Source organism: Sciurus vulgaris (genome assembly GCF_902686455.1).
Source record: "Sciurus vulgaris genome assembly, chromosome: 5".
In the NCBI taxonomy this organism is placed as follows: Eukaryota; Metazoa; Chordata; class Mammalia; order Rodentia; family Sciuridae; genus Sciurus; species Sciurus vulgaris.
In genome coordinates, this window is record NC_136465.1 from 117023433 (window position 1) to 117042539 (window position 19107).

The 19107-nt window shown below is 40.3% G+C and overlaps 1 protein-coding gene across 1 annotated transcript; it reads left to right on the forward strand.

Annotated features, from left to right (window-relative positions):
- Positions 1-8866: 8866 nt before the first annotated feature.
- NEUROD4 (neuronal differentiation 4) lies at positions 8867-16531 on the forward strand (the record flags this gene model as incomplete). The annotated part of the gene is made up of 2 exons (XM_079140493.1): positions 8867-8929; positions 15527-16531. The coding sequence occupies exon 2, from the start codon at positions 15536-15538 to the stop codon at positions 16529-16531; it is 996 nt and encodes a 331-aa protein (XP_078996619.1). The 5' UTR covers positions 8867-8929; positions 15527-15535.
- Between the last annotated feature and the right edge of the window lie 2576 nt (positions 16532-19107).

Here is a 19107-nt window from a genome sequence, read left to right on the forward strand (position 1 = left end):
TGCCTAATCCTGAGTTTACCCGTGAGACTAGTGATGAGATCAGTAAGTCTTAATGGTATAGCATCAGGCATCCCAGTAGGGAAGCGGACACAAAGCCCCTTCCCTGGACTGAGGATTCGCAGATTTCCCTGATTACAAAGCCTGGAGAGGATAGCAGGAATCAGGTTGAGTGAGGCTGGAGAGAAGTGGGAAATACAGGCCTCCAGTGAGGAATGAGCTGAGGCGAAGTGGGGAATGGGAAGTTCACCTAAATCTCCCACAGCTCCCTTAGACACTGCCTACGGGGAAGGGGCCAGGGGAGGGGCGATGGCTGCAGGCCAGGGAGGGGCTGGTGAAGGGCTGGCAGATGGAGGGCTCCCTTTGAGGGCTCTCTGAGGACTGGCCATTGCAAAGCCACACAATGTACAGAAGTAAATCAAATTGAGGAACATGTGCACTAAGAGAAGGGGAAAGAAGGAGGGGGAAGAGGGCACTCAGTAGGGAGGGGCTGAGAGGGAGCCCCTTAAAGCCCGAGAAAGAGAGAGCAAAGGGAGTTAGCCAGAGGAAAAGGAAGCACCATTTTGGGAGGCCTGCTCTTTTCTGGAGCAGTTGGGAGTGAGGGTTAAGGGTTGGATGGGGAGGAGCCGAGGTCCACAGCATCCTAAGGCCTCAGGGAGATTGGCCAGGTGCTTCATTCATTCTCAGTAGACTGGGCAAGACAAAATTCTCAATGATCCAAACATGTAACTGGGGAGAAGAGGGGCAAAATACAGGCAGAGACTCCACCAGCATCTTTAATAATAGGTGGCGACATCTCCCCCAGAATCCTGTAGGAGGTTCTTAAAGGAGAGTGCAGGGGTTTAAGCCAGGCCTCAGCTGGCATTACAGAAAATATTCAGAGCCTTAATTTAGCCTTTAAAAAGGTAAATCCCGTCTAGCCTGGGGCAAAAAAACCAACCACAACAAAAACAGTTCTTGCCCTTAAAGTGGGATTTGGGCTCTAACTACTGGATGTATCTGGGTGAAGGTAGAGAGATAGGTAATGGAGAGCCAGAGGCCAATTCCGTGGATGTGTTTTCACTGAGTCACTGGATGAGGTCAAGGGACATTTTGTTTTTGACTTTACCTTTTTCTCTCCTCTCTCTTACCCTTCTGTTCCCTGCTCTCACTTCAATCACTTCTTACTTGTAAGGCAGGCCCCAAGGCCCCAGTATCTCTGTGCCCTTTCAGTCCACTTCAACACCATCCTTTCCAGCCCACGAAGGGTGTCATAGATGTTTTTCCTTTAATGGTGGAGTAAACCAGGGTGAGCCAGGGAGGGCCAAGGTCTCCAAGCAGGAATGGGCAAGTTTGGTGCTCTCTGCAGGGTGAGTAGGATGACCATCCAATGTGCAACAAGCCAGGTGAGAGAGGCTCTAAAATAATTAATAGGCAGTAATTGGTCTATAACAGGTGCAAACTATCACTGTACTGGCAAACCAGAATTTATGGTCACCCTAGGCATGACTAAATTGGTGTGTGACCTAGAAGTTTTGTTGTGTTGTGTGTGGGTGTTTATTTAGGGAGGAGGACAGGTGGGATGTAGAAACTATTCAACTGACCACAGAGAATCTTTCTTTATGGTAACTACCTAGCACCATTACTTCCTTTTACTTAACTAGTTACACCTCGGAGGAGTGGAATTCTGGAATGGCCTATTTACTTATTTCATTTTCATTTGAATCTATCCTCCCGGTGCTCAGGGATAAAAAAGAATAGAATATAATCAAAATAAACAAAAGGGGCATGAAAATAAGCAGGTGTTCAAAGCACAGCATTCATTCCCTGGCTATTTGATCTTGGACACGTTAGTCATCTTTCTGTTTCGCTCATGGATATGTATCCCCAGTGCCTACTGCACATAGGAAGCACTCAAATATTTCTTGAATGACTAAATTAATGGATTTTATTTTCCTCATCCATTAAACAAGTGAAAGGGGTTGGGTGGCCTAGCATGTGCAAAGCCCTAAATTTGATTGCCAGCACTTTAAAGAAAAGTGATAATAATAGCACCCATCCCAAAGTGCTATTGCAGCAATGCAGGTAAAGCCCTTAACTCAATGTAAAAACTCAGAAAATGCTGACTATATGTGTTTCCAAAGGAGATGATTCATGCAGATTGATTGTGGTATAGACTTTTGACAAATGTTAGTTCTTATTTATCTTTACCTTTCTCCCTACCGTATAATTTTTTTTTGATACCAGGAATTGAATTTAGGGGTACTCGGCCACTGAACTACATCCCCAGCCCTATTATGTATCTTATGTAGGGACAGGGTCTCACTGAGTTACTTAGTGCCTCGCTTTTGCTGAGGCTGGCTTTGAACTTGCGATCCTCCTGCCTCAGACTTCCAAACCCATGGAATTGCAGGCATGAGTCACCACGCTGGGCCTACCCTATAATTTTGATACCTTAAAATCCTCACTTTTCACCCCCAAAGGGGCATTGTATTATTTGTGTGTGTGATTCCCAACTTAGCTCAAAGCAGCATTGATGTGCCCAGAAATTAAAGTAGTTCTCCCTGAGAGAATGGGAGAGTAGGAAGAAGAGCAAAAAGTTCAGCTAGATCTTTGTGGTTGAGGAATCACCTGTTGTAGAAGTGGAATGCCAGGGTTTGACAACTGGAGCAAGTAGGGAGTCCTTGTATTCTTTTGCTATTTTTGTTTCCTTAAAATTAGTGGGAGAATGGGAAAACCCCAGGTGGAGGATGAGCTTCAGGCTGATGGACAGGACCTGGCCTGCTTCTGCAGCCTGTTCCCACAGTGGTGACCTTTTAACACTACTTGGCTGGAATCTTAAAACATTTCATATTTTATTTTCATAAGAGATGTTACTCTTTATGCTGTGTATTCATAAAACACTCTCTCAAAACTTCACTGGAGTGAGGTGGGGCGTGGGCGAGGCCAGACAAGTGGGAGGGTACTTTGCTATTGTAAGAGCTTCTAGAGACCAGGCTGCTCTCATCACCGCACATTGCCTTATCAGTTGTAGGGGTAGAAAGACTTGACTGAAGTTGGATCTCAAGTAAGCGCACTGTGAGCAAACTTGGCTGCTTTGGTACATAGCCTGGACAGTGGACCACTAGATGAGGATTCTGCCTCACCAGCTACTTCAGGCTGAGTCATCAGAGTGACAAAGTTAACCATTTTACTTTCACTGTTCCTCCTTCAGCATCCAGAGAATAGATTCCGGATTTATCAACTACCAGCAACCAGCTTCAGGATGGCAATACTGCGTAGTAGCCGTAGATCGATTGTATCTAAATCCCACCACTCTCATGCAGGATGCTGCAAATGATTTATCCTCTCTGTGGTTCATTACCTCACTTGTAAAATAGGAACAACAACAACAACAACAATCTTATAAGGTTGTCATGATACAATAACATAATGTACGCAAAACACTTAAAATGGTGCTTGACATTGGTGAGTGGTCTATGAAAATTAGCTGGATTTATTAGAGACAATAACTGGTTCTTCTCATTGGCTTCTGCCTCACTCATCTGATAATGCCTAGGAGAAGTAACATGACCAGAACACCGGCCTGGTGGAGCAGATCACTCAAAGCCAGCAGGGATTCAAAACAATGGCCCTTAAAGTGGCAGAGTGTTTAGTTGATTCAATAGAGCTTTGCTTTTGATCTTGGAGTGCTCTTACCAGTGCTCTGTTTGGTTCTTCGAGAACATTGAATGTACTCTGAGAGTAGTACTTGGTTTTATTCATGTTTTTATCCTAATTTTTTTTTTTTTTTTTTGTAGTATAAATGAAGTCTGGATTCTCAGGAAATCCCCACTGTCCTATACATTAGATATTTCTCTGGGTTGAAGAACCACATGATTGAAACCTCTTAACTTCAACTTAAAGTTTGTGCCTAAGACTAGGCAAATGCTCCTGGCACTAAGCAGAGGAGGGCTGATTTGGTGGAGAGATGGCTTATATACTGCAGTGTTTGGTGTTATAGGCTGTGACTACGAGATCCTTTTCTGAAAATTAATTTGGCTATAAGTGGGGGATGGGATGTTGGAGATAGCATACTTTAATGTGTTATAAAATCAATTTCACTCTCATAAGTTGTATATGAATAGATTATACTTGTACAAAAAAGAAAACAATCTTCTTTGAATACTACCCAGTTTGAATTTACTTTATGCCAAAAATGAGATATCCCGAGATACAGATACATTGTTATCAATTTGCATATTTGTGTATGGACATATAAAACATATGTATTATTTAATGTATGTGTATACATTTTTAAAACTAAGTATGTTATATTGAACTTATCGTTCTACACATTGATTTATATTTTCCACCATACATGCTAGCATGTGTAGTACATTTCTTGTTAGTATAAGCAGAACAGTTCATTCAGATTAAATGGTATTCCATTGTTTGGCTGGACCACTGGTGACTTAAGGTACTGATAATATACTTTTTCACTATTAAAAGCAATGTTGCTGGGTAGTGGTGCACAACTGTAATCCCAGAGGCTCTGGAGGCTGAGGCAGAAGGATTGCAAGTTCAAAGCCAGCCTGAGCAACTCTGAGAGGCCCCGAGTAACTTAGTGAGACTCTGTCTCAAAATAAAATATAAAAAAGGGCTGGGGATGTGGCTCAGGGGTTAAGCAACCCTGGTTAACAATCCCTGATACCAAAAGCCCCCCCAAAACAACAAAAACATTGCTGTGATTAACATCTCTGTTTCATAATGGCTTCTTGGGTACACATAGGATTATGTTAGAAATACAGAAGAAGTGGAATTTTTGGACTATATGTTTAGTTTTCTACCTCTGCCACTATACTGAAAGGAATAAGAAAGTTAGAAATAGGAAATTTTATTTATCTCTGTATTCTTGGAATTTGTATAGTGCTTGGGGTTATATATATATACACACAAAACACATTTTTGGATAAATTAATATAGTGTGACAATTATTGTAATGAAGGAATACTTGGATTGAGATAGTGTCTCCATATCTCTATAAAGAAATATATTAATTTTTCCTTGATTTCTAGGGAATGAAAAAATCAGAACTAAATATTTAAGATAAACTATCAGTAACTACTACTTATGAATCATTTAGTAAGTTTCAGCCACTATCCTAAGCACTTTGCATGTATTATCTGATATATACTCCCAGAGCAGGTTATTGGCTAAGCATTATTACCTCCAACTTCACATGGTGAAACTGAGGCCCAGAGAGGTAAATAACTTGTCAGAAGTTACATCATTGGTAAAAGGCAATGTTTGGTTTAAATGAATCCTAGGTGGCTTTATTCTTAGGAATTGGGTATAGCAACTGCAGAGAAGGATGCTGGGACACAGGTTATAGAGCTTTCAAAGGTATAGAAATTTTCCAAAAAATACACAAATGCAGGGAGTTTTGTATAGCTGGAGCAAGTCACTCTGCACACCCTGTGAATGCCTAAATGCACAGACCTTGAATGAATGGAATGAGAGAAGGATGAATCAAGTGTCCATCCCAACAAGCACCAGTAATCTAAGTGGAAAGAGGACACCCACATTTATTACCTGTTTCTATACCTGCTTTTGTCACTAACATTTTATTGCCTTATTCAAACCTGGGACTCAGTCTATGTACCTTTGAAAAGCCCAGTATTGTTTACTCTCAAAGGGTAATTGTGACATTTAGCTATGTCACCACCATCACTGAATGTTAGAGCTGGAAGGAACCTGAGAGATCAAAGCCCAACCTGATCCCTGACTAATGGAGAACAGGAAGCCTAGAGAAGTTAGACCACTCATCACAAACACAGGTTTCCTTACTCCCAAGCTTTTTTCTTTCTTTCTTTCTTTCTTTTTTTTTTTTTTTTTTTACTGTACTGCTGCATCACAAGTTTTTGAAAAGAGTGAAGGACTTTGCAATTGTAAGGGAGGGCTACTGTATCTCCCTGTCATTCTCTAGACTATTTAGAAACTCAGCTGGTAGCTCTTGTGTTTTCCTCCAGTCTATTCAGGAGAGTCATGTCACAAATCACTTTGCTTTAACCTGTTTCACAATGATTGCTTTTGAACCTGTATCATTTTGCTACTGGAGTACTGAATTGCTTGAGGCCAGGACTATGTTTCCTTTTTATCTCCTCCCAACCCTTTTCTCCCAGTCCCGTCCCAGCTCCCAGTGCCTAATCTTTGGAGAGCAGTTTCAGGATCTGCTTAAGTTTTATTATGAATAATATGGCAGTCTAATCATTTCTTTCTTGGAAGTTCACTTTTCTTCTATCTATAGTTTCTGATTTATTTCTCTGGGTCCCATTTGTTTGGCAGCACTAGTTTTAATTCAGCAAAAGCGAGTCGTCTCCCAAGGGAAGGTGAGAAGGAGGGACATCTGGGGACCGTTAGCAACAGGATCTGTGGCTTGCAGCTTAGCACCCTGGGGCCTAATGTCAGACATTGGTTCCAGGTCTTCAGCGTCTGGCCAAAGAGGCAGTTTCTCCCCCCTCCCCTTAGGGGCCCACAGGCAGGTCTCCTTTGGGGGTCAGGATTACTGGGAATACTAATTAATTCATTAGTGGGGTTGATGGATTATCAGGCTGTCTCCTGGCAGAGGGGCCTTGGGGGGGGGGGAACAGATTGCTGCCCATAAATCTGCCTGTTGCCTCCCTTCTCTCTGCTTCAATGGCTCCCAGCATCAGGCCTGTGGGCTAGCAACTGAGTGCTGGTCTCCTTTTCCCCACTTAGCAGATGGTTGTAACAGGTTAGCTCAGAGCTTTACAAAAAGCAGCAGAGAAAGAGGAAAGGGTTGAGGATTGGCCCTCTGGCCCAGAAACCATGTCGGGAAGGAGAATGAATGCAAATGGACTTCATTTTCTTTTCCTAAGGCAGTCACCACCCCTTTTCCTTTGCTGACAGCTCGTACCCCTCCTGCCCCTTCCTGCCCTCTCAGAGTTCAACAGCCAGCAGTGCAATGTCAAGGAGTTGTGACCAGGGTGACCCTGATGAAATAGGGTCTCTTAAAATTCAGTGTCCTCAGTTCCCTCCAATGCTGCACGAGTGTGCACGCACACACACACACACACACACACACACACACACACACAGAATGTATTTTGAAGACTAATCCTATTATGTTCAGTCCCTTACATCTGTCAGAAAAAGCAAGGAGACCCTGCAGAATGTTCTGTCTCCACCCTCATCTTTGTCTCAATATGTTCACCTTTCTGCTAATCTGTTATTCCTCCCCTCCCCCTGAAAATTTCACAGGCAGGACACCAATACAACCAATGCCATCAACTTTTTAATATCCATGGACATGGCTTTGAAGACACAAAATTCAGCCCATTCAATAAGCGTTCATTGAACAACTATGAACCTGCTCTATACTAGATACAAATTATCCCATAGATAACTTTCCTCTTGCTGAGGAGTTAATTTTGATTTGTTTTCAGAAATCTCCTATTCCTATCATATGCCCCTTAATTGTTTGGAAAATGAAGTTTACTTTGCTGAGCAGATATTTCCTTGGTAGAGACACAAAAAGATTAGTAAGAACCTAAAGATGTGCGGAAAATGAATAACTGTCTATGAAACTGAAAAAAGACATTAATTTTATTCTCAGAGTTTCTGGGAAGTACAAGAGTCACAGGACAGCTGTATTAGAATTTTTAAAAATATTGACTATCTCAAGCCTAAGATATTCTTTATTAACAAAACTCTTCTGGCTGTAGGGGTGTAGCTCAGTGATAGAGTGTGTGTCTAGCATGCATGAGGCCCTGGGTTTGATTCCCTAGCACTAAACAAGCAAATATTATCTTTTGCTTTAACCTTTTTTGCCCTTGTGCACAAAATACATTTATTTCCCTCATTTCTGTTAGACATATGTGCCAGTTATATATTGGTGGAACAAGTGATTATCAAAAAACTTGGGAAATTTCCTTCAAGCCAATTTCATTTGCTTTTTGTTTTCATAAATTTCAGATGAAAAGAAAATTGAAAGAATAGTGCAATTACTATAGCTAAGTACACTAAATATAGTGACAACCATATAAAATGTACTAAATACGACCGTAGATTCATCTACACTCACAAATTAGAACAAGAGTTTTAAGCAGAAAGGGTTGCCATGTTAAAGGGTAGGAAGAGGCAGATACTTCTACTTCTAAAACTCTTCAAGAAAAACTTTGCCAACCCTGATGCATAAGGTAGCGATCACTGGTGCCCTGTCCTCGACATATCTCTTTCTCTTTTAAAAATTCTTTCAGATGTGGACCAGCAGTTTCATTTATCCTTCTCAGCTTCTCTCCAGGTCTATTCTCAGTTCCCTCCTTGCCCCATTCTGCTCATCTTGCTCCACTCTCGTTTTTTACCTTTTTAACCACAAAGGTTTTCAATTCTGTTTTTATTCAACTTTTGCAACTTTCCTCCCATCCCCCTTCCAGAACCCTATTCCTATTGAAAAAAATAGTGGCAAAGTTGGACCGGGTTAGAGGAGTCCTTTGAAGTAGGCGTGTCTTTCGGCTGGGGAGGGGGCGGAGTTAGACTGTGGGCAGCATCCCAAGTCCCTGGTCAGCTGGGAGAGCAAACAAAACTGCTGCAAGTCGAACGCTCCGGCCAGAGCGTAGGAGCTGCCCAGAGGCTGTGGTCCTGAAAGAGCCACTCCGGGAGCTAACCAGGGAGAGAGGTACTGAAGAGACTGACTAACCAGCTTCAACAGAAGCATCAGCCTGAAGGTGTCCTGGAGGAGCGTCAGAACTCCAAGGAAAGGGTAGAATAAGTAGCTGCCAAAGGAACCAGACCCAGAGGAATCTCTAAAAGATACACACAGGGTTTAAGATGGATCGCTGAAAGCAGCTCTTTCTCCAACATTCTGCATGATCAGGGGAACTTGGCTTCTCTGACTGTCTTCCAGGTCACAGATTTGCAGAGCTCACTCCGGGATCTGCCACTGACTGAGGTGAGCCATTGCAGGAGGTGGTGGGGGAGGGGGCACTACTAAAGTTTCTGTGGGAAGTTCCCATAGACCTACAAGAGTCCCTGGGGTGAGGTAAGTATCTTCTGGGTAAGGAGGAGGGAGTAGGATTTAGGAAACTTAATGTAGAAGCAGAGGGAGCAGAACACTTTGAGGTACATATAACATTTTAAATAATAAGAAATTTTACAGCACCTGTCACCTAGAATAAAACTCCTAGATTCCTAGATACTGTATTTTTTTTTTTTGGGGGGGGTACTGGGGATTGAACCCAGGAGTGTTTAACCATGAGCCACATCCCCAGCCCGTTTTATTTATTTTTGAGACAGGGTCTCACTAAGTTGCTTAGGGCCTTGAAAAATTGCTGAGACTGGCTTTGAAACTTGTGATCCTCCTGTCTCAGCCTCCCAAGCTGTGGGATTACAGTGTGGCCCCGTCTGGGCATGCATCATTTTTATAAAGTGGAGATTACAGATTACCCCTCCATTGCTGTCAAACCCACACTTCCATTTTACTAATTGTGAAAAACATCCAAAAGTGTAACTGCTTTTCCAAGGTGGTCCAGCAAGCATGTTAAAAGAAGAGACCCAATTTGCCACTTGTGATTACAGCACTTTAGGGCCATGCAAGGAGTAAAGCCAGGAGGAAGCGAATGAATATAAGACAAGAGATGGGAAAAGAACTTGGGAAGCGATGGGAGTGAATTCTCACCACTTCCCCATTTGGTTTGCTAAAAATCCTTGGATAATTAGTTTGGGAAATTTCTCCCCCACTCCTTTCAGAAGAGAAATCAGAAGAGAAAGATTGTCCAAGTATATTTTCCCCTCTCTGTCTTACTCCCACCATTTGCCCAATGAAAAATATATTCAGAAAATATTATTAAATGTAAAATGATCCCCTCATTTTTTTTGACAGAGATGACATACTGAAGAACATGGAGGTAAAATGGAAGGATTGAGTAACTTCTGTAAAATTTCACTATTAAGTTCTGAAGTATGCCATGGTTTTGCTGGATAAAATATGTGTGTGTGCATATCAGCACAGTTATTAATCAAAGGGGAAGTAGAGAGTATAAAAGGGTAGAAAGGAAGAGCCCGGAAGAGCCCAGAATAGCCTAATATTTCACAGCAGTGTTACTTGTGAGCACCCTGGTGTATACTCTATGTTTTTATTCTGGATTCTGCAACTATGTGAAAAGCATTAGGTCTACCTGGCCCATAAATTATGTAGAAACTGGGCTGGATATTCCCCTTCCTTTTGTATTTAGAGTTAGAGAACCAGTAGGGTAAAGACCACTGTCAGCTTGTAAGGTGAAAGACACTGTCCAACCACCACAAACTCACATGCTAGTACCTTGTACTGATTTATTCATTGGTTGAAGCTTCTCCAAAACAAAAATTAGTTCAAGTGTAGGAAGAATTCCACAGTTGCTCCACATGGTAGTAATGCATGATGACCTTGGCCCCAACATGCAAAATATTAGGTAGTCACTATCCTTGCTTATGAGCAAACACTTTGCTAGAATGGGTCAAAAAATGAAAAATATTGGGAGAACAGATTTAACTTCATTAAAGGATCCCAAAGAAGGGAAAAATTTGATTATATCATATAGGCATATAAGGAAATCCAAATGCGAAGATCAAGACTAAAATGGACTTTAAAAGATCAGAATGCCATGGTTGTAATTCCAGCTACTCATGAGGCTGAGGCAGGATTTTAAGTTTGAGGGCAGCCTGGGCAACTTAGTAAAACTCTGTCTCAAAAATAAATTAAAATGGATGGAGTTGGGGTGTAACTCAGCAGTAGAGCACTTGCCTAGCATGTGAGGAGGCCCTGGGTTCAACTCCCTGTACCACTGCTGAGAAAAAAAAAATAAAAAAAAGGAATGTGTTTGCATGTGTTGGGTGAAGGGGCTGGTTCTGCTCCCAGCACTAGTATTCATTGGTTTTTGTCATATTGGATTCAGCTTCTTGTACATTTTGAGTGCTATTTTTTTTTTTTTTTTTTTGCCTAGGATTGAGAAAGTCTTAAAATGATTTATCATGATCACTGTGAGATAGTACTATAGACTTTCCTGTACATACAACTTCTGTAGAACAATTGCTACCCCTAACATTTACAGAACAACTTCACAAAGTAAGACTTCTTAGTCAGGTTTGTTAATCAGGTTAACATATTATTTCCATTTTGCCTTCAGGGTACAAGAATTATAATACTTTTTTCTGTGCCCATTTAATGAGTGAGTGAAGGGAGAGGGTCTTAGTTTTCATGATTTTCCTCAGTACAAGTACTCTGAGTTGGTTCATTAACAAGCTAAAAAATGACATTACATTTAGGAGCTTGTTCTGGAGAGAACCTAGTTAGTTCCTTTCATCAAAACTCAGAACTCTGCCACATGCATTTTCAACACTCAGATCTGGAAATGAGTGTTTGTCTTTTTTCCCTGCCAACCTTTTGATACCTTCAAAATATCCAGGTGGAAATGGAGGAAGGTTTCCATTACTTTTTGAGGAGTATTAGCTTTTACTTCTATCTGAGAGACACTTCATGTTCTCCCTAGAGTTCTGTCACTTGGTTTTTGTGGGAGAATCATAGTCTCCATATTCATAACCAAAGGTAAAAATGTTTGAGTGTCCAGTAGTCAACGAGAAGCTTTATGACCCTGAAAGTTTATATGACTAAGTAGAATTGTTCAGTTAAATGTTTCCTCCCAATTATAAAACAGAATAGAAGTTAGGAAACTGACCGTCCTAATGCAATGAGGGGTTCTAGTCGATCCAGAAGGTAGCTGATAGAGTTTGGTGTTTTCATCCCTTGCAGCAGAATAGAACCTTTGATATTTAGTTTCATTAGGAGGTGGGGATAGTAGGAATATCAGGATTTTTTTTTAAATGAGTGTTGAAATGGAGTCATTAGCTTTTGTTGACATGAAATCAACATGAAGCTCAGATTATAATGATAACTATTTTTGTCCAAGTGGCCAGGAAAATCATGATGAAGTTAAGGAATAATAATACTTACATGGAATTTATGTTGTCTGGCACTATTCAAAATGCTTTAAATATGTTAACTCATTTTATGCCATGAGTCAGGACTATTATTATTCTCACTTTAGAGAAGATGAGACTAAAGCAGATAAAAGTTCTAAAACTTGCCTCAAGTCACATGTCTAGTAAGTTGTACCCTGAAATTTGAAGTCAGACAATCTGATTCCAGAGTTTGTCTAGTTTGTCAGTTGAGAAAGAGGGCAGGCAGGCCTCTGGGAAATTGTCAGATGAACTCCTGTGCCAATCAGATGAGGTAATATTCAGATAATGAGATGCATTAGTTAATGTAGTCTATTTTCTTTATTCATCTGTGGAAAATAATTTTTATTTTTAAATAAGAAAATGTGTGCAAGTGGATTATATTTTTAAAAACTCAAGAATAAATGCAATATAGTTATGTTGATAATAAATCATAACATTTAAAACTACAAGCTAATTTCTTCTTTTTTCTTTTTTCTTTTCTTTCTTTTTTTTTTTTTTTTTGGTATTGGGGGTGTTACTAAGTTGCTTAGGACCTCACTAAACTGCTGAGAGGCTGGCCTTGAACTTGTGATCTTCCTGTCTCAGCCTCCCAAGTCTCAGAGACCACGGTGCCAGGCTATTTTTATTTTTCTTAAAAGAATAATATAAAATATATCTTATCACTATTTTGTCAAAGAGGAAATGGAGGAGCTTGGAGCTTAATGTAATTTGTTTGAGATCAACTATGATGAGCTGAAATTAGGGTTCATGTCTGTATTTTTCTGGTTTCCGTGCTTTTGAAACCACACTATAATGGATTTTCTCCAAATTAATGGACTAGTACTGATGGGTACAGAGGAATTTAAACTAGAACCCAGCTCTGTTCTTCCCTGAGTTAGTTGAAAACTGGTTGCCCTTTTCCGTGGTTTGGACGAAGCCATTTGATTCCTTTCCTACATAACTACCAACAACCTGATTTTAAAGCAATTCTTTGACTCTTACAGAAACCATGAAACATGTTAAAGGCAAAGGGCAGTCGAATCTCTTCTCCTAACCATAGTTCTTGATGAGGGTGACTATTGACAGATCTCCGCAAAAGTCCAGAGGTGCAGAGGGTGGGGGTGGTGAAGAGTGCCAAATGCTCAAGCTAGAGTGATATTCAGGGGCAAGTAAGGAGACTCTCCTCTCTGTTACCTTCCTTTTCTTCCTTCCTTCTCCGTTCTTGATGCATGTAAGTATGACCCAGTGTAACAATGATAATGCAGATGAGAGAAAGAGGAGGAGGAGGATGCGGAAGAGAAGGAGGGAGAACAAGAGGATGAAAACAACAAAGAACACATTTGGCAGAGGAAGGAATCCTGGGAGATGAGAGTTAAAATGGCGCCTCAGAGAACACCTAAGGCAGCCTCCCTTGGATAATGGTTGAGTTAGTTCCACCCATCTACACCTGCTAAAGTCAAAGTGACTTTCTTCCTGTAGTTGTGAAGGAAGAAGAAAAGAGAAAAAATATAAAGCACAGGATTTGGAATCCGAACTGATTTCCTGTCCTGCCCCACCATCTCTACACCCTTGTATTTCTATCACTAAAATGACCTGACCTACAGTGACTCTGACATTAAAACGAGCATGACAATCCCTTTCTCCCTCAAAAGTTTGCTGTAAGAAACATACAAATTTAATAAATGCAAAAGTGCTCTGTGAACTTTAAAATGTGATACAAATGTTATCATAATTAAATGGTGGGGAAAGCGTTAGGTTTCCCAAGCCCTCGCCACCCTTTTTGGCCTCAGAGTGCACCTGCCCCTGGAAGATCTGTGTTACTTTAACAGAAAGTTAATTAGGTCCTTCACCCTCCCTCTGGATGTCTGCCCGAGTTAGAAGTGCAGCTCAGCACACAAGCTCCATCATCCATATTAAAAGTGGGATTTTCTGACTTGGCCTGGGCAGCCAGTTGACCAATAGGTTCCAATGTGTGTTTTCAATAAAGCTGCTTACCCAGGAAGCCTTATTAAGTGAGTAAGTCAAGCTGACATGATTTCTGTGCTGATTAACATGAAACCTAGGCTGTTTTCGCAATGCAGTAACATTAATTATTTATAGGAGGTAAATGAGGTTACAAGGAAAACAAGCTCCAATTACCAGAAACAAATCAAATCATATATTTATATTTTTAAAAGCTATGTACTAATCCCTGCATTCATTGATTTGAGACTCAAGCTTCAAGGATCAAAAAACATTTATCGTGTTCTCCTCTTTCTCATAATCAAAGGTGATGGAGGGTTTAATGTTTCAAAGACTAGCTGGTAAACCGGGATGCCCCAATGCAGCTTATCAGATCCTTTTATTTGGTAAACTATATGCCTACCAATTGCTCAACACATTTCAAAACAATTCAAACTCTTCCAGAACTGAATGCAAAATACTTACTAACCACCAGTCTGTTCTGTTTTTCAAATAGCAAACTTTGCATAGAAAATTCTGATTAAATAGTATCCACTAGGCAAGTAAATTAAAGCAGTCAGGCTCTTTCTGTGTTTATCTGAAATAGTTCTCTCAGGTTCTTGGTCACTCTATTCAATTTTTTTCATTTTAATAAAATATTTTTATAATAGTTGCACTAAAATAATCATGCACGGGCTTGGTAGACCACCAGCTTGCCATCTTGTCTGATGGTGTGAGTTTTAAGTGCAAAGAAAAGAGTTCTCACTTCAACATATGGGCAAAGTTGATAGATGAACAGTGATAACCCTCCTTTGTTTCCACGATCCTTTCAAGACATCATGTCACTAACACCTCTAGCAGTAGACAGAACACAAGGTGCTTATTAAGAAACAGAATGCTCTTCTGGTAGTGGTGAGATAAATGTTTGATGGTCACGTGGCACACCAACCAGTTGTGAAATGACCATTTCCTAGGAGATGCCTAAAGCCACCAGTTGGCAGTACCAATGGGATGTCACAAGGTAGATGTCTATGAAACACCTCTAAACGGAGATTGTCACCCCTTTCTAAAACACATGCAAAGTAGTCTGAAGATCTTGCTGCAATTTTTTATTTATTTTATGGTACAAAACATGACAGTTTACTTATTTAACTGTTTACTATGCATTTTATTTTGCAACAATAATCTTATATACATAGCATATAATTATAATTATTTTAGCCCTATCTTTCCTTGTCAGAAATTTCTCTGGATGATTTATATGCCCATTTCCCTTTGGATTATAATTTTGGGAAGAAATAAAACTGCATGTTTGAATACCAGTTATTTTTTGTGTAAAATATCCTTGAGATAAAGAACCTGAAAATAGTTAGGCATGAGCATTTCAATGATAAGCTTAATTTTCTTTATATAGTTGATTTTCTTATATTATGGTATAACCAGATAAGTGTCCTGGGCATTTCTTTGAACTTGGATTAATTATTCATTTAAAGTGGAGGACTTGGACATGATAATTATGAATTGAATCCCAAAGCAAAGTCTGCACTCTATATCTAAGGAATAATAAGGAAGTTTAGTTTAAAATCAAATCAGGTATTCACAGGAATTTACTTTCACTGTCTCCCTTTTCTAGGATCTGGAGATGGCAAAAACTTTTGTGAAATCCAAGGAGATGGGGGAGCTGATCAACACATCATCCTGGATGGACAAAGGTCTGTGTTCTCAAAATGAGATGAAGGAAGAGGAGAGAAGATCGGGTACTTATGGTGTGCTTGGCAGCTTGACTGAAGAGCATGACAGTATTGAAGAAGAAGAAGAGGAGGAAGAAGATGGGGAGAAACCTAAGAGAAGAGGGCCCAAGAAAAAGAAGATGACCAAAGCTCGCCTTGAGAGATTCAGGGCTCGAAGGGTCAAGGCCAATGCTAGAGAACGGACCCGAATGCACGGTCTGAATGATGCCCTGGATAACCTTAGAAGAGTCATGCCATGTTACTCTAAAACTCAAAAGCTTTCCAAGATTGAGACCCTTAGATTGGCCAGGAACTATATTTGGGCTTTGTCTGAAGTCTTAGAGACTGGCCAGACACCTGAAGGAAAGGGCTTTGTGGAGATGCTCTGTAAAGGACTCTCTCAGCCCACAAGCAACCTGGTGGCTGGATGCCTTCAACTGGGCCCTCAGTCTGTCCTTCTGGAGAAGCATGAAGAGAAATCTCCTATTTGTGACTCTACCATCTCTGTCCATAACTTCAACTACCAGTCTCCAGGGCTCCCCAGCCCTCCTTATGGCCATATGGAAACACATCTTCTTCATCTCAAGCCTCAAATATTTAAGAGTTTGGGAGAATCGTCCTTTGGGAGCCATCCGCCTGACTGCAGTACACCTCCTTATGAGGGCCCACTCACTCCACCCCTGAGCATCAGTGGGAACTTTTCCTTGAAGCAAGATGGCTCTCCTGACCTGGAAAAGTCCTACAGCTTCATGTCACATTACCCCTCCGCCAGTCTTGGCTCAGGGCATGTGCACTCAACCCCCTTTCAGGCTGGTACTTCTCGCTATGACATTCCCATAGACATGTCCTATGATTCCTACCCCCACCATGGTATGGGGACCCAACTCAATACAATATTCACTGATTAGGGCAGTAAGATCAGCATTTCCGAGAATGATGGGGAGATATTTCCCATGATTCAGGTGGTTGAGCTAACGATTCAAAGACTTTAAAGAAACCCTATGGATATACATCAAACACAATAGGGCTAGTCCATTCAGGGTCTCCTACACCTGTCCCCCTCTTTTCTCATCAACTTTTCACATTTTATTGATTCCTTTATTTAAGGTCTTCAAGTGAAATTTTTGGGACTTACAACCATGTAAGAGGTAGAACCCAAGACCTAGGCCCTAGTAACATGGTGCCAAGAACTCACTGAATAATCTATGCTAATTAATTTTCTATTTCTGGTGTTTGTTTATTTACTGATAATTTGAAGCAATTGTTCATGTCCAGATGATTTTAATGACTCTCACAGTTCTGGAATTATATAACTTCAGTGATCACTCTCACAAATTTCTTAAAACTGAAAAAAAAGCAATAACAGGAAATGGACAGTATGCATGGGATGATCAGATGGAGTTGCCAAAGGAACCCCAAGGTGCATGTCTGTTGACTCACAGAATGCAGTTTGTTTGAACTTGATGACACAACTTCTCTCTATTGATCTAAAAATAACTTCCAGAGGCTAACATTCTAACTTGTTTGTCGCTGTGAATGACAAAGTATGTTCTTGAAGAGATTAGCTGGATTTATCATTGGAGTGAAAGTTGAATGTATCTTCCTTAGTGGTTCGAGAACCATAAGAGAGGCCTCATGTCAATTTCATTCTTGATAATATTTCAAAGGCACTTTTTCAGTACTAGAGGTAGGGCAAGAGATTCCTTGAAATCTCAGACTTCTGTGTCAGCGGGAACATAGAGAAGTCATCTAGATCATTTCATGGCCTCCATGACCAGAGGACTCTGGAAATTCTGACCATGTTCAGGTACTGCTATTGGAATCAGCACACAACACTGGTTCATGTTATACAGCAATAAAATAATCATTGGCTACACTAACTACCATAGTTCAGGGACTTTCTGTAGCTCACATTTTCCCATAAGAAAACCACTAGATCATTCCCTAGGAAGATGAATTTCCTTTGGTTAAAGTAAATATGATTAGAACCACTGACCTCTATCCACAGTAATATATCTTTTCAGAAGCACAAACACTAATCAATTTATTGACCAAGCTTGAATTTTTCCACTATATATGCAATTGCTTCTTTCCCTCTCACTAATTGTCACCCTTTCCTCACTTCCAAGATATAATATGCTATTACATATTGTACATAACATTTCAACTGACAAGACTTCTGAATTCAGAAACGAAGTCCAAGGTCAGTAAATGCTTTTATCGGTCTGTAGCTTCATCACAGGGTTAGTCCAATCAGCAGGATGTAGATTTCTATTTATGTAAATTCTCTTTCCTTTACATTAACACTAACTTTGTCAAGTTCACATTATCAGAGAAATGAGATCTGAGAAATTTTACTATCCTGTTCAGTCTGCTAGGACAATTATTTAGGATCAAATCAAGAGTATAAATGGCTTATTTGATACTGGATCAAGTCTGCTCCTGCCACACAGGATAAGTTTAGTAATGCAGGGTTCACCACTAGGGGTTAATGAATAAAATCGATAAGACAGATTAGTATGTCATTTTCTGCAGCTCAACCACTCCCTAACATCTGCCAGACTATATGTTTATCTTAGCTTTTTATCCCTCTTATTTATTCCCGTCTGAGTTATTTCGTTTCCATTTACCTTGCAGCACTTACTCTGCTTTATTTTGCACCCTTGGTTTGTAAATCCACTTGAAAAGTAGCTTTGTAGAGAGATCTACCAGCCACCAAAGTGACTCCCCTCATCATGATCTGTCCTAGTGGGAATAGGCAAGTAAAATGATTTCTAAAGCAACCCTATGTGCTTTCTAAGTACATGCTGGTACTTACCTTCATGAGAGGTTGTGGGAGAATCTATCCTTAAAGTTAGTATTTTCTGGCATTTATGTTTGTAGATAATGAATGTTGTCTGAGTTATTTATTAGGATTTATTTATTTAATTTATTTCTCCCTTACTTTTATGCAAATTCATCGGGTCCCATAGATGTGCTTGAAAACCCTCTCTGAAACTTCATTTGGACAGAAGTTCATAATTTTGCTAGAAAGTTCTGAGTTTTGGAATAAGGGGAAAGGAAGAAGTTAGTTCATAATTGCTGGTAATGATTTTATTAAAAACCAGCAATAATTTGAATGGCTATCCAAGTTATCGTTTTTAGATTTTTTCCCCCTTCAGTTTAATATGGACTCTTCTGGGAACTAGTTGTTTATGCCTTTGGAGAGGATAGTACACATGAACAAGGCCTCCTGGGGACTGTGCAGAGGGAATAAAGTTTAGAAATGCAGGAAGTTTGGAAACAGCCTACTCTCCAACTCAGACTGTTCTCATTATTCTGGGGGATTTTTTTGATAAAGCAAAGCAACTTTGTTTAAATCTTTCATTTTTAAAAAATTGATGTTTTCTCTCCCTTTTTCCTAGCAGAAATAAAGCTGTGAGTCTCATCAGACATTGTGTTGTGTTTGTCTTCAAAGCTTTTCTTCACTCTCCTCTGTTCATTT